General features: G+C 47.2%; 1 protein-coding gene across 2 annotated transcripts in view; it reads left to right on the forward strand.

Moving 5' to 3' along the window:
- The window catches only part of LOC138662747 (probable E3 ubiquitin-protein ligase MID2), a 718,902-nt gene that overhangs the window by 199,781 nt on the left and 503,405 nt on the right, over positions 1-15,716 (forward strand). For both annotated transcript variants that reach the window (XM_069748647.1, XM_069748646.1), the window contains exon 3: positions 5,114-5,209. In XM_069748647.1, coding sequence (XP_069604748.1) covers positions 5,114-5,209 — 96 coding nt within the window. The remainder of the gene's footprint in view (positions 1-5,113; positions 5,210-15,716) is intronic.

The raw sequence follows: 15,716 nt of genomic DNA on the forward strand, positions 1-15,716 counted from the left end.
GAGTGTAAGCTCTTATGGTCAGTGGGGTCCTCTCTCTCCTGTAGAGTGTAAGCTCTTATGGTCAGTGGGGTCCTCTCTCTCCTGTAGAGTGTAAGCTCTTATGATCAGCGGGGTCCTCTCTCCTGTAGAGTGTAAGCTCTTATGGTCAGTGCGGTCCTCTCTCTCCTGTAGAGTGTAAGCTCTTATGGTCAGTGGGGTCCTCTCTCTCCTGTAGAGTGTAAGCTCTTATGATCAGCGGGGTCCTCTCTCCTGTAGAGTGTAAGCTCTTATGGTCAGTGCGGTCCTCTCTCTCCTGTAGAGTGTAAGCTCTTATGATCAGCGGGGTCCTCTCTCCTGTAGAGTGTAAGCTCTTATGGTCAGTGCGGTCCTCTCTCTCCTGTAGAGTGTAAGCTCTTATAGTCAGTGGGGTCCTTTCTCTCCTGTAGAGTGTAAGATCTTATGGTCAGTGGAGTCCTCTCTCTCCTGTAGAGTGCAAGCTCTTATGATCAGCGGGGTCCTCTCTCTCCTGTAGAGTGTAAGATCTTATGGTCAGTGGGGTCCTCTCTCTCCTGTAGAGTGTAAGCTCTTATGGTCAGTGCGGTCCTCTCTCTCCTGTAGAGTGTAAGCTCTTATGGTCAGTGTGGTCCTCTCTCTCCTGTAGAGTGTAAGCTCTTATGATCAGCGGGGTCCTCTCTCTCCTGTAGAGTGTAAGATCTTATGGTCAGTGTGGTCCTCTCTCTCCTGTAGAGTGTAAGCTCTTATGATCAGCGGGGTCCTCTCTCTCCTGTAGAGTGTAAGATCTTATGGTCAGTGGAGTCCTCTCTCTCCTGTAGATTGCAAGCTCTTATGATCAGCGGGGTCCTCTCTCTCCTGTAGAGTGTAAGATCTTATGGTCAGTGGGGTCCTCTCTCTCCTGTAGAGTGTAAGCTCTTATGGTCAGTGTGGTCCTCTCTCTCCTGTAGAGTGTAAGCTCTTATGATCAGCGGGGTCCTCTCTCTCCTGTAGAGTGTAAGCTCTTATGGTCAGTGTGGTCCTCTCTCTCCTGTAGAGTGTAAGCTCTTATGATCAGCGGGGTCCTCTCTCTCCTGTAGAGTGTAAGATCTTATGGTCAGTGGAGTCCTCTCTCTCCTGTAGAGTGTAAGCTCTTATGGTCAGTGTGGTCCTCTCTCTCCTGTAGAGTGTAAGCTCTTATGGTCAGTGTGGTCCTCTCTCTCCTGTAGAGTGTAAGCTCTTATGATCAGCGGGGTCCTCTCTCTCCTGTAGAGTGTAAGATCTTATGGTCAGTGGGGTCCTCTCTCTCCTGTAGAGTGTAAGCTCTTATGGTCAGTGGGGTCCTCTCTCTCCTGTAGAGTGTAAGCTCTTATGGTCAGTGGGGTCCTCTCTCTCCTGTAGAGTGTAAGCTCTTATGATCAGCGGGGTCCTCTCTCTCCTGTAGAGTACTAGAGTGTAAGCTCATATGGTCAGTGGGGTCCTCTCTCTCCTGTAGAGTGTAAGCTCTTATGGTCAGTGGGGTCCTCTCTCTCCTGTAGAGTGTAAGCTCTTATGATCAGCGGGGTCCTCTATCTCCTGTAGAGTGTAAGATCTTATGGTCAGTGAGGTCCTCTCTCTCCTGTAGAGTGTAAGCTCTTATGGTCAGTGCGGTCCTCTCTCTCCTGTAGAGTGTAATCTCTTATGGTCAGTGTGGTCCTCTCTCCTGTAGAGTGTAAGATCTTATGGTCAGTGGGGTCCTCTCTCTCCTGTAGAGTGTAATCTCTTATGGTCAGTGCGGTCCTCTCTCTCCTGTAGAGTGTAATCTCTTATGGTCAGTGTGGTCCTCTCTCCTGTAGAGTGTAAGATCTTATGGTTAGTGGGGTCCTCTCTCTCCTGTAGAGTGTAAGCTCTTATGGTCAGTGCGGTCCTCTCTCTCCTGTAGAGTGTAATCTCTTATGGTCAGTGTGGTCCTCTCTCCTGTAGAGTGTAACATCTTATGGTCAGTGGGGTCCTCTCTCCTGTAGAGTGTAAGATCTTATGGTCAGTGGGGTCCTCTCTCTCCTGTAGAGTGTAATCTCTTATGGTCAGTGTGGTCCTCTCTCCTGTAGAGTGTAAGATCTTATGGTCAGTGTGGTCCTCTCTCCTGTAGAGTGTAAGATCTTATGGTCAGTGGGGTCCTCTCTCTCCTGTAGAGTGTAAGATCTTATGGTCAGTGGGGTCCTCTCTCTCCTGTAGAGTGTAAGCTCTTATGATCAGCGGGGTCCTCTCTCCTGTAGAGTGTAAGCTCTTATGATCAGTGGGGTCCTCTTTCTCCTGTAGAGTGTAAGCTCTTATGGTCAGTGGGGTCCTCTCTCTCCTGTAGAGTGTAAGCTCTTATGATCAGCGGGGTCCTCTCTCTCCTGTAGAGTACTAGAGTGTAAGCTCATATGGTCAGTGGGGTCCTCTCTCTCCTGTAGAGTGTAAGCTCTTATGGTCAGTGGGGTCCTCTCTCTCCTGTAGAGTGTAAGGTCTTATGATCAGCGGGGTCCTCTATCTCCTGTAGAGTGTAAGATCTTATGGTCAGTGAGGTCCTCTCTCTCCTGTAGAGTGTAATCTCTTATGGTCAGTGTGGTCCTCTCTCCTGTAGAGTACTAGAGTGTAAGCTCATATGGTCAGTGGGGTCCTCTCTCTCCTGTAGAGTGTAAGCTCTTATGGTCAGTGGGGTCCTCTCTCTCCTGTAGAGTGTAAGGTCTTATGATCAGCGGGGTCCTCTATCTCCTGTAGAGTGTAAGCTCTTATGATCAGCGGGGTCCTCTCTCTCCTGTAGAGTACTAGAGTGTAAGCTCTTATGGTCAGTGGGGTCCTCTCTCTCCTGTAGAGTGTAAGGTCTTATGATCAGCGGGGTCCTCTATCTCCTGTAGAGTGTAAGCTCTTATGGTCAGTGCGGTCCTCTCTCTCCTGTAGAGTGTAATCTCTTATGGTCAGTGTGGTCCTCTCTCCTGTAGAGTGTAAGATCTTATGGTCAGTGGGGTCCTCTCTCTCCTGTAGAGTGTAATCTCTTATGGTCAGTGCGGTCCTCTCTCTCCTGTAGAGTGTAATCTCTTATGGTCAGTGTGGTCCTCTCTCCTGTAGAGTGTAAGATCTTATGGTTAGTGGGGTCCTCTCTCTCCTGTAGAGTGTAAGCTCTTATGGTCAGTGCGGTCCTCTCTCCCCTGTAGAGTGTAATCTCTTATGGTCAGTGTGGTCCTCTCTCCTGTAGAGTGTAAGATCTTATGGTCAGTGGGGTCCTCTCTCCTGTAGAGTGTAAGATCTTATGGTCAGTGGGGTCCTCTCTCTCCTGTAGAGTGTAATCTCTTATGGTCAGTGTGGTCCTCTCTCCTGTAGAGTGTAAGATCTTATGGTCAGTGTGGTCCTCTCTCCTGTAGAGTGTAAGATCTTATGGTCAGTGGGGTCCTCTCTCTCCTGTAGAGTGTAAGATCTTATGGTCAGTGGGGTCCTCTCTCTCCTGTAGAGTGTAACCTCTTATGGTCAGTGGGGTCCTCTCTCTCCTGTAGAGTGTAAGCTCTTATGATCAGTGGGGTCCTCTTTCTCCTGTAGAGTGTAAGCTCTTATGGTCAGTGGGGTCCTCTCTCTCCTGTAGAGTGTAAGCTCTTATGGTCAGTGGGGTCCTCTCTCTCCTGTAGAGTGTAAACTCTTATGGTCAGTGGGGTCCTCTCTCTCCTGTAGAGTGTAAGCTCTTATGGTCAGTGGGGTCCTCTCTCTCCTGTAGAGTGTAAGCTCTTATGGTCAGTGGGGTCCTCTCTCTCCTGTAGAGTGTAAGCTCTTATGGTCAGTGGGGTCCTCTCTCTCCTGTAGAGTGTAAACTCTTATGGTCAGTGGGGTCCTCTCTCTCCTGTAGAGTGTAAGCTCTTATGGTCAGTGGTGTCCTCTTTCTCTCTATTAACAGAAAACAGGCCATGAAATGACCATCAGTCGGCAATTTGCATAAATGGGCGATTGTTTAATACTGCAAATTATGTGCTCTAAAAGCGCATTACAAGATTATTCAGACTGCTGCTGTTTGTGTAAGATCTACTGTATATCTGTGTTTTTCACTGATAGAATTAAAATCTATTATAGTCAACGGGGCCATATACGTTTGTTTGTTTTTTGCGGAACAAGTGATGCATGCAAAATCATTGATATGTGCGATATTAATACAAGTGTGAGATCAAAATCTGCAATACAAGTCTATGGGTTTGCAAAAAAAAATGGACACCACTCAGATGCCATCTGTGTGTCTGTTTTTCATGGACTACTAGATAGAAGAAGATAGATGAGAACAATTAAAGTTTTTCTAAGAAAACGAAAGTCTGAATAAAATCACTGATGGCACCAGGACCGTTTTTTTTTTGTATGTGAATAATCGGGCCGTCTGACTGAGCGTTTAAGTCGTCACCTCTTTTGCCTCCCAGCTGTATCCAAACCTCTGGGTTATGACTTTGGCTTATCTCAGTGATACATCACACCGCACCTACAGACGTCTTGTAGCATCTGTTAGAAGTGGTTCTCTTTTCTCAGTCGCTCTCAACCCTCGTTTACAAACTTGCCTGATAACAGGGTCTTTTGCTCCACAGGATTGCAAACAATCTTTTTTTGGGTATCGCTCAAAAGTATTTTTAATTATATTAGTAAAGACTCTACGACTTATGTTCTCCCATACAATGTATTTCAAAGTTACTTTTAAGAATAGAAAAAAAAAAGTGCAAAAGTAAGTAAAGCACTTACCTATGCACAGTACCCTCCGTATATGTGTGGCACATACCTGATAACTTTATTTTTCTTTTGGTGGTTTAGTAGTTTGTACTTGATATTCATTGTATATGTGCTGACGTCCTTATCGGCCTGTAGTAGACACATAGCAGGCGATCTAAGGAGGTGGGAGCAGCCTGAGCCAATGGGGAGGCAGGGGGTGTGTCTCAGACTACCTCAGACTCCCTGCAGACACTGGAGCTAAGCTGTAGTCGCAGAGCATGAGTTTTCTATAATGGCGATATGATAATCAGCAACCAAACAGCAAAATGTGGAGTAAATAAATAAATCAGTTATTTTCATGATGTTTACTGAACTTATTTCACATTGACATTTACAAAATGACCTTTACTGCTCTCTAATCTTTAGCCTTTCTCTGTGTATTTTTCTATAGCAAACGCTGGAATATAATATCACCAATCTGGTCAAGCATAGCAGTGAACTTGAAACCCAAATGGCAAAGCTCATACAAATTTGTCAACAGGTTGAGGTAAGAACAACTTCTACATTCACCACGTGATAATACGCTGAGCACGGGTAGCTATGTTATCATTTATGGAACATATATTTGGACATGTTGTTACTGCTGGAATTATAATTTATTAAATGGAATCTGTCAGCAGTGTTTTGATAGGTAATCTGAGAGTAGCATGATTGTAGGGGCAGAGACCCTGATTCCAGCGATGTGTCACTTACAGGGCCGTGTTTTACAGTGTCAGTACAGTCATTGATGTATCAGCGGGAATTGTCACTACAGGACTAGCTGTCACATGCATACTAGCCCAACCACGCCCCCACCACTGATTGGCCGATTTGTGTCAATATACCGTGTACACAGAAAGTTACCAATTAGTGGTGTGGGTGGGGTTATAAACAGGAAGTTAACAATCTGGTGTGGGCAGGGTTGTATACGGAAGCTGCCAGTCAGAGGTGTGGGCAGGGTTATAGACAGGAAGCTGCCAATCAGAGGTGTGGGCGGGGTTATACACAGGAAGCTGCCAGTCAGAGCTGTGGACGGGGTTATACACAGGAAGCTGCCAGTCAGAGGTGTGGGCAGGGTCATACACAGGAAGCTGCCAGTCAGAGGTGTGGGCGGGGTTATACACAGGAAGCTGCCAGTCAGAGGTGTGGGCGGGATTATACACAGGAAGCTGCCAGTCAGAGGTGTGGGCAGGGTCATACACAGGAAGCTGCCAGTCAGAGGTGTGGGCAGGGTTATACACAGGAAGCTGCCAGTCAGAGGTGTGGGCGGGGTTATACACAGGAAGCTGCCAGTCAGAGGTGAGGGCGGGGTTATACACAGGAAGCTGCCAGTCACAGCTGTGCGAGGGGTTATACACAGGAAGCTGCCAGTCAGAGGTGTGGGTAGGGTTATACACAGGAAGGTGCCAGTCAGAGGTGTGGGTGGGGTTATACAGGAAGCTGCCAGTCAGAGGTGTGGGCGGGGTTATACACAGGAAGCTGCCAGTCAGTGTGGGCGGGGTTATACACAGGAAGCTGCCAGTCAGAGGTGTGGGCAGGGTTATACACAGGAAGCTGCCAATCAGAGGTGTGGGCGGGGTTATACACAGGAAGCTGCCAGTCAGAGGTGTGGGCGGGGTTATACACAGGAAGTTGCCAGTCAGAGGTGTGGGCGGGGTTATACACAGGAAGTTGCCAGTCAGAGGTGTGGGCGGGGTTATACACAGGAAGCTGCCAGTCAGAGGTGTGGGCGGGGTTATACACAGGAAGTTGCCAGTCATTTTGGCTTCAAACCCAATTTCATTAAGTAGGTTCAACTAATGAACAAAACCAGCAGAGCCAGTCTCGGTGTCAATGTCGTCCCATGCACCACTTTCAGTTACACAGGGGCACCCGTCATGAATTCCCCATCTCCAGCTTTGTTTCTTCTTGTTTTGGAGCCAATGACTGCTCATTCCATAACTCTTCATCACTACTTGCTTCCCATTGGTAGAAAAGTCTTGTTTAATTGATCTTTGCACAGATTACATGATTTCTCCCTTTATGACTAGCACCGTTCCCTGGAGGTGATTAGGGCATGATCAGACGCATCCGGCCTTTGCATTAACTGGCAAAACTCTGCTTTAATGTTTCTGTCTTATGCGCAGTTGCCCACCCCATCTCTGCAGTGTGTCCGTAAAGTCATGATGCACTTTTGGCCAGTTGCTGGAAAGCAACAAAAAAACAATAGAAATGTAAAATCTGCTACAAATAAAAGAAAAACTCTCCCAGTTTCATACCTACTCAGTGCAGTTCGATTTGGGCTCCATTTGTTGCCCTACACACATCCAAACAATAGTGAAGTTCTTGCCACACACGGGTAAAGACGTGAACAGAGTGAATAACATCTGTGATTCTCTGTTTTAAGTGATTAATGTCATTGATACGTTCAATGTACACATGTTGCTTCAAATAACCCCAAAAGTAAAATTGGCCTGTCACCTTATCATGCATCAGGCCACACCACACGTTCACTTTAGCATATCTGTAGCAAACGCGCATTGTTTGGGTCTATCTGCCGGTTTGATAGCGTGTAACAAATGCAATTTGTGCCCCGTAAAACAGAGATTTTTTTTAACACCTTATGAACTGTAGTCTTGCTTATGTGTAATTGTCGAGCACACGCACGCACAGATTTTTTAGGGCTTCTTAGGTAGCTACCCCGTATAGCTTCTACAGACTCGTCACTGACTGATGGCCTACCAGAACGGGGTTTCTCCACCAAACTGCCGATTTCCTCCAACTGCTTATCCCACCGAGTAATGTTATTCCTATGTGGTGACGCTTCGTTATAAACGCGCCGATATTCACGTAGCACTTCGGTCACGGATTCGAATTTAGCGAGTCACAGAACACCCTGAACTTTCCTCTGTACCGTCCACATCTCGACTGGCATGGAACCCACACTGCTGGAATAAGCTTGTGGTTGTATGATGTCACAGACCTGGCCGTGTTTTAATCAGAGTTCAGTGAATCTGACTGGGGGATCGTGAACAGCTTAAATGACTTTGTGTTGTTTGATTGGTTCTTGTTGTCTCTCCTCATGAACAGGTCTGATATGATTGGGCCAGAGAAAGGGTGCCAAAATGTAAACTATAAATATAAATTGATCCTGTGATTGGTGAAAAGTGCACCATGACTTTACGGAGACACTGTATTTCTCAAGACCTTGTGTCTTCCTTTATACACCCTGACAAACACATGTCTAGAGACCGCACATTATTTAAAAAAGAAAACATATTCCTAGTCCTAGAACTAATCAAGGTCAAACTCATAAACTGGGCAAAATTACCATTAGTGGTTGGTGGTGTCAAATCTAGCAAAAGTAGTCATTCCATCCAAATGCCTAAAAATACCGCAGCACAGGCCAATCAAGATTCCTGTGAGATTCTTCAGAATACGTAGAGGGAACCTACACCCTAAACTGCCACAATCTCTGTCTTTCATCCCTTACCTACATTCTTATAAGCTCCTTCTTGTGGATTTGTGGGTAACTATAAAATTAACTTAGTGGTTGTGCTATGATAGTCGGGGGGTGACTAGTCAGGGAAGGGCATTGATTTCCCAGGACTAATCCTCCATATCGTCATGTGCAAGAGCGAGGTGGTCATTCTCTGCACTCCATGTTCTTCCACCCTGAGCATTTACAGTGCATCCATGAAGATTACATCTGGCTTCACTGTGCATTACATGGAGGCAAAGTGGATCACATCACTCCACAGGGCTTACACGAGGAGAGCGGGGAACAGTCAGTGTCCCCCAAACTAGTCACTCGCTAATCCGCACAGCGCAACCGTAGGTTAAAGTTAATTTTGTAGTTATTAACAAGTGGCTAAGCCACAAATAGAGGCTTATTAGAGTGAAGGAAAAGGGGGCCAGGGCCGCTGACCGGTTCCCTCTAACCCCTACTGACCACATGCATGCAAACGGAAATAATTTCATCTGGTGTGTGCCGGAACGACGTTGTCTAAATTCCATTTACACTACCTGGCAGTAAAACTGAGAAACTGTGTGTCTGTGAATTGGGTTAACCCCCCATTACCCATAGCAGACGATAGTCTATTGAGATTTCTGGAGCGTCCTGAATTCCCTAAACCTACCAATCTCTTACCTACTCATAGACGGTTCTCCAGTTCTGTCGTTTGCCCTCCTTTGTCACGGAGGTAATGTCTATAATAATAGTGTCTGTTCCTACAGTAGACTCTTAAGGTACCTTCACACTGAGCGATGCTGCAGCGATCAAGACAACGATCCCGATCGCTGCAGCGTCGCTGTTTGGTCGCTGGAGACCTGTCACACAGACAGCTCTCCAGCGACCAACGATGCCGGTAACCAGGGTAAACATCGGGTTACTAAGCGCAGGGCCGCGCTTAGTAACCCGATGTTTACCCTGGTTACCAGCGTAAAAGTAAAAAAAAACAACCACTACATACTTACCTTCCGCTGTCTGTCCCCCGGCGTTCTACTTCTCTGCACTGTGTAAGCACAGCGGCCGGAAAGCAGAGCGGTGACGTCACCGCTGTGCTCTGCTTTCCGGCTGGCCGGCGCTCACAATGCAGAGAAGCACAGCGGAGGACAGACAGCGGAAGGTAAGTATGTAGTGGTTGTTTTTTTTTACCTTTACGCTGGTAACCAGGGTAAAACATCGGGTTACTAAGTGCGGCCCTGCGCTTAGTAACCCGATGTTTACCCTGGTTACCAGTGAAGACATCGCTGAATCGGCATCACACACGCCGATTCAGCGATGTCTGCAGGAGGTCCAGCAACGAAATAAAGTTCTGGACTTTCTGCGCCGACCAACGATGGCACAGCAGGATCCTGATCGCTGCTGCGTGTCAAACTGAACGATATCGCTAGCCAGGACGCTGCAACTTCACGGATCGCTAGCGATATCGTTCAGTATGAAGGTACCTTTACCATCTCCTGATCTCGTTTGTACAGCCACTTCCATATGAGACATGCACGTATCTCACAAGTGTATCCCTCCAATATCCACACTTCCTCATGCCCCTTATAGATGTCTGAAGGTCTCCAGACACTAACGGCCTTATCTCTGCTCTAGATACTCATTTACTATCAGCTGGTGGAGCCAAAATGGCAATCCTTAAAAGGGATATCTAACAGTCAAAGGCACGGATGCTCCTCCATTATCGGATGTTTCTCTGACGACTCATTCACACGTCACTGTTTCACCAGCACTTAATAATAAATTACTTCAACTCTACATGATTTATTACACCTATCTGACCTCTTCCATTTGCACATTTGTTTTCCTCTCTCGTACCCTACACTGTGAACGTAAAGTATCTCTGTTCGGAATACAAGATGAAGAACAATGGCAACATTATACTCAATTTTTTTTAAACAACATTTTTTTAAATGAATGCAATACATTACCTTGATAACCTGCGTACAACAGTCTGAATAAAACAATAAAATGTGTTCTGTCTGTAGTCAGGACCTATATAGGTAAGGCAGCAACAGAATGCTTTACTATGGTAGAGTCCCTAGAACACCCACAGGCCGGAGACTAGGAAATACAGTGGGGAAAAAAGGTATTTAGTCAGCCCCCAATTGTGCAAGTTCTCCCACTTATAAAGACGAGAGAGACCTGTAATTGACATCATAGGTAGACAACAACTATGAGAAAACAATGAGAAAACAAATCCAGAAAATCACCTTGTCTGATTTGGAAGATTTATTTTGCAAATTATGGTGGAAAATAAGTATTTGGTCATTAACAAAAGTTCATCTCAATATTTTGTTATATATCCTTTGTTGGCAATGGCCAGGGCCGTATTTGCCACTAGGCACTTGAGGGCACGTGCCTAGGGCGGCAGGATGCTGGGGGGGGGCGCACTTGAGCAAGGTTTATTTTTTTATAAAGTCCGCCCCCCCTCCCTCCCGCCCCCTCGCTCTCGCCCCCTCCCTCCCTCTCTCCCTCCCGCCCCCTCCCTGAAGACTTCATACTCACCCTCCACCAGCGATGCCTGCTGCAACTCCGTCTCAGTGCCGGCAGCTCGTCCTGTCCTCAGCGGTCACGTGGTACCGCTCATTAAGGTGATGAATATGGATGCATATTCATCACCTTAATCAGCGGTACCACGTGACTGCTCATACAGGAAGGAAGACACTGCGGGGACAGAGATGCCGGGAAGTTCAGCGCCGCACGGTGAGAGAAAGGTGAGTATGATAGGGGAGGATAGAGGAGGATGGGGGAGGATGGAGAAAGACGGAGGAGGACAGGGGAGGGTGATGGAGGAGTCATGTTTACAGGGTGGGAGGATGGGGAAGCCATGCATACAGGGTGGGAGGATGGGGGAGCCATGCATACAGGAGGGGGGAATATGAGCCATGCATACAGGAGGGGGGGAATATGAGCCACGCATACAGGAGGGGGGAATATGAGCGATGCATACAGGAGGAGGGGGATATGAGCCATGCATATGTGATGGGAGGGAGATGAGCCATGCATACAGGAGGGGGTAATATGAGCCATGCATACAGGAGGGGGGATATGAGCCATGCATATGGAATGGGAGGGAGATGAGCCATGCATACAGGAGGGGGGGAATATGAGCCATGCATACAGGAGAGGGGGGAATATGAGCCATGCATATGGGATGGGAGGGAGATGAACCATGCAAACAGGAGGGGGGGAATATGAGCCATGCATATAGGAGGGGGGAAATATGAGCCATGCATATGGGATGGGAGGGAGATGAGCCATGCATACAGGAGGGGGGATATGAGCTATGCATACAGGATGGGGGAGATGAGCCATGCATACAAGATGGGAGGGGGGCATTATACAGTATTGAGCATCATGTGGGATCATTATACAGTATGGAGCATCATGTGTGGCTATTATACAGTATGGAGCATCATGTGTAGCCATTATACACTATGGAGCATCATGTCTGGCCATTATACAGTATTGAGCATCATGTGGGATCATTATATAGTATGCAGCACTGTGTGGCCATTATACAGTATGGAGCATCATGTGTGGCCATTATACAGTATTGAGCATCATGTGTGGCCATTATACAGTAGTGAGCATCATGTGTGGCCGTTATATAGTATTGAGCATCATGTGTGGCCATTACACAGTTTTGAGCATCATATGTGGCCATTATACAGTATGGAGCATCATGTGTGGCCATTATACAGTATTGAGCATCATGTGTGGCCATTATACAGTAGTGAGCATCATGTGTGGCCGTTATATAGTATTGAGCATCATGTGTGGCCATTACACAGTTTTGAGCATCATATGTGGCCATTATACAGTATTGAGCATCATGTGTGGCCATTATACAGTATGGAGCATCATGTGTGGCCATTATACAGTATGGAGCACTGTGTGGCCATATTTGTTTTTGGTTATAATAATTGTATATGAAACAGTGTGATCAGCAGTGCTAAATGGGTGTGGTTGGGACGTGGATATGGGTGTGACTAGTTGTGAAATGGGTGTGATCAGAGGCGTGGCCTAAAATTTGCCGCAGTGCACTACGCGCACCGCAAACTTTATACCTCTTTCCCTTCTTCAAAAGTTGGGCGGTATGGTACCACATTTGCCAGATCACGGCAAGTGTCGCAAATCCCATAGGGAATGAATGAGGCCGAACGCAGTGTTGCCGTAAGTGATCCGTTACACGGCAGATGCAGAAAAACTGCCGGATCTGCTGCAAAAGGCGACTTTCACATCAACGATTCTTGCCAAAGTCACTGCCGATAGTGTCATACTCACGAAAGGGGGAGGCAGCACTAAAAGTGCCTAGGGCAGCAGAAACTCTAAATACGGCCCTGGCAATGGCAGAGGTAAGACATTTTCTGTAAGTCTTCACAAGGCTGGCACACACTGATGGTGGTATGTTGGCCCATTCCTCCATGCAGATCTCCTCTAGAGCAGAGGGGGCGTCTGTGGACGCATAGTTGACATGGAATTTCTTCAAATCCCACCCACCATGCTGTAACATCTGGCCACAGCGGGTTGGACACTGCATAAATACACAGCATCAAACCTGCATCAAATCCGGATCATGTGCATATACCCTTAGATGCTGAAATGTGGACTCCTGGCTGGTCCACACTATTAGCAGAAATGATTTAGATGCAGGAAGGTCGATTTCACACAGGATCCTATCTCTCTGAACTATCTGACTTCTTGCAGCAGCAGTAGGAGCCTCTCTGCACTGTTACACTGACAAAATGGCACAAAAATAATATGTCCGCTGTTTATATGGAGAGGGACATGTGATTTCAGTAGCCAATGGCAGATGTCCTTGTGTGGGAACATTGTGGATGGTTTCTGCCCCCTGATTGGCTGCCGGAATGTCCACACATTAAATTAAAAAATAAATGAATAACAGTCAGCCGCTCCTCTGACCTGTCCCCACCTCTCCCTTCATCAAACCTGCCCACCAATCATCATACCGCCCCACTATCCTAGCCAATGTCATAACAAAAGCATTAGTGGAAACTCCATCATTTACTGAACTTTGGGCACATTTTGTGGGTTTGGACGAAAATGTTCAGGAATGTGAACACGAATCTGAATGTGCTACATTCGTGCCAACTTTGAGATTGGGGAATATTTTCTAAACACGTTCGCTCATCTCTAATAAGGAGCCATGGAGACACACAATGGGACTTGTGCAGGCTTGGACTGGCCCACCGGAGAAGCGGAGGATTCTCCAGTGGGCCCAGGCACTGACACCAGCTGCCTAGGGCCCTCCACTGCTCCACGGGCCCCCAGCCAGTGGCTATGGGGCCCCTGAGTCAAGGGGGCCTGCCCTGTGCCAGTAGCAGCAGCAGCTGGAGACAGGATCCTGTCCCCGCTGCTAAAGCAAAATGAATATTTAAGCTTTCCCACGCCCCTATGGGCGTGGAGAGGCGTGAATACTAGAGTTGAGCGACTTTTACTTTTTTCGGATCGAGTCGGGTTTCGCGAAACCCGACTTTGTCAAAAGTCGGGTCGGGTGAAATCGGCCGATTATTGTGAAAAGTCGGGGGCCGACTGAAACACGAAACCCAATGCAAGTCAAAGGGGAATCAAAGTCGGCAGTGAGTGGAGGACAGGAAAACACCTACAGTGCCCATTTTAATGTCAAAAACATCAATTCTTATTACTTAAGCTTGTCAATCTTAATTTACTTTGTAATAATAGTTTAACATTGAAAACTGGGGGTCATTTGGCTAAGTTGTGGGGGGGTAGGGCTGGCTCAAGATTTTCGTGGGCCCAGGAAACGCGGAATACGTCACGGCGGTGGAGCAGGGAGAGGTAAGTATTTCAACTTTGCAAGTGCTGTGATCCAGAGCAAGTGGGGGGGGGCCCACTCGTTGGCACTGGCACAGGGCCCCTCATAGTACGGCGGTGTGTTTGACGGCGGGTGGCGCCTCCCACTGGCAGAGACACTTTTGTGTACTATGAGGGACCCTGTGCCAGTGATGTCGCCAACGAGTATGCCCCCCCACCTGATGAAGGAACTTGCACTTTCATCTGCATCTTCCTCTTTGCTCCCTTGTAAGGTGGTATAGTATGCGAGAAGGGGAACCTGACTTTCAGCAGGGTCAGATTCTGGCTGTGTAGAGTGCAAGGGGAATGTAGTGGTCTGGGTCACTGTACCAGCAGACTCATCTAGCAGTGGCTGGTCAATGGGCAGGATGAGGAGGAAACACAGATATAGGCCCAAATAATAAAGTAGGCTAAATGCAGTTCAAAATTGGTAACAGGACTAAACAGGCGGCATTGCTTTGTTCAGTGGAGGACAATTGTAATGAGTGGCGCAGACACAGTTAGCAGGCCCAAATAATAAAGTAGGCTAAATGCAGTTCAAAATTGGTAACAGGACTGAACAGGTGGCATTGCTTTGTTCAGTGGAGGACAACTGTAATGAGTGGCAGACACAGTTAGTAGGCCCAAATAATAAAGTAGGCTAAATGCAGTTCAAAAATGGTAACAGGACTAAACGGGCGGCATTGCTTTGTTCAGTGGAGGACAACTGTAATGACTGGCAGATACAGTTAGTAGCCCCAAATAATAAAGTAGGCTAAATGCAGTTCAAAATTGGTAACAGGACTAAACGGGCGGCATTGCTTTGTTCAGTGGAGGACAACTGTAATGAGTGGCAGACTGTTGTGAATTCTGTGGCAGAGCTCCCTCCTGTGGTCACGAGTGGTGCTTCGGCTGATTCTCTCTGTGAGCTTCCGTTGGTGGAGGAAAGTGGTACTGCGGCTTCTGAGTTTCCTTCCTCAGGTGTGTGGTGAAGTCGTTAGGTGCTGCTCTATTTAACTCCACCTAGTGCTTTGATCCTGGCCTCCAGTCAATGTTCTAGTATTGGACCTGTTTCCTCCTGGATCGTTCCTGTGGCCTGCTGCTCTGCATAGCTAAGTTCCGCTTTGCTATTTTGTTTGCTGTTTTTTTCTGTCCAGCTTGTCTATTTGTTTTTTCCTGCTTGCTGGAAGCTCTGGGACGCAGAGGGTGTACCTCCGTGCCGTTAGTTCAGTACGGAGGGTCTTTTTGCCCCCTTTGCGTGGTTTTTGTAGGGTTTTGTGTTGACCGCAAAGTTACCTTTCCTATCCTCGCTCTGTTCAGAAAGTCGGGCCTCACTTTGCTGAACCTATTTCAGCTCTACGTTTGTCTTTTCATCTTAACTCACAGTCATTATATGTGGGGGCTGCCTTTTCCTTTGGGGTATTTCTCTGAGGCAAGGTAGGCTTATTTTCTATCTTCAGGCTAGCTAGTTTCTCAGGCTCTGCCGAGTTGCATAGGGAGCATTAGGCGCAATCCACGGCTGCCTCTAGTGTGGTTGGAGAGGATTAGGGATTGCGGTCAGCAGAGTTCCCACGTCTCAGAGCTCATTCAATGTTTTTGGGTTATTGTCAGGTCACTGTATGTGCTCTGACCTCTATGTCCATTGTGGTACTGAATTACCTTATCATAACAGTACTGGAGGCCAAAAGTACTAATGATTCTCAATAGAGGGAAA

This window comes from Ranitomeya imitator, chromosome 2, assembly GCF_032444005.1.
Source record: "Ranitomeya imitator isolate aRanImi1 chromosome 2, aRanImi1.pri, whole genome shotgun sequence".
Lineage (NCBI taxonomy): Eukaryota > Metazoa > Chordata > Amphibia > Anura > Dendrobatidae > Ranitomeya > Ranitomeya imitator.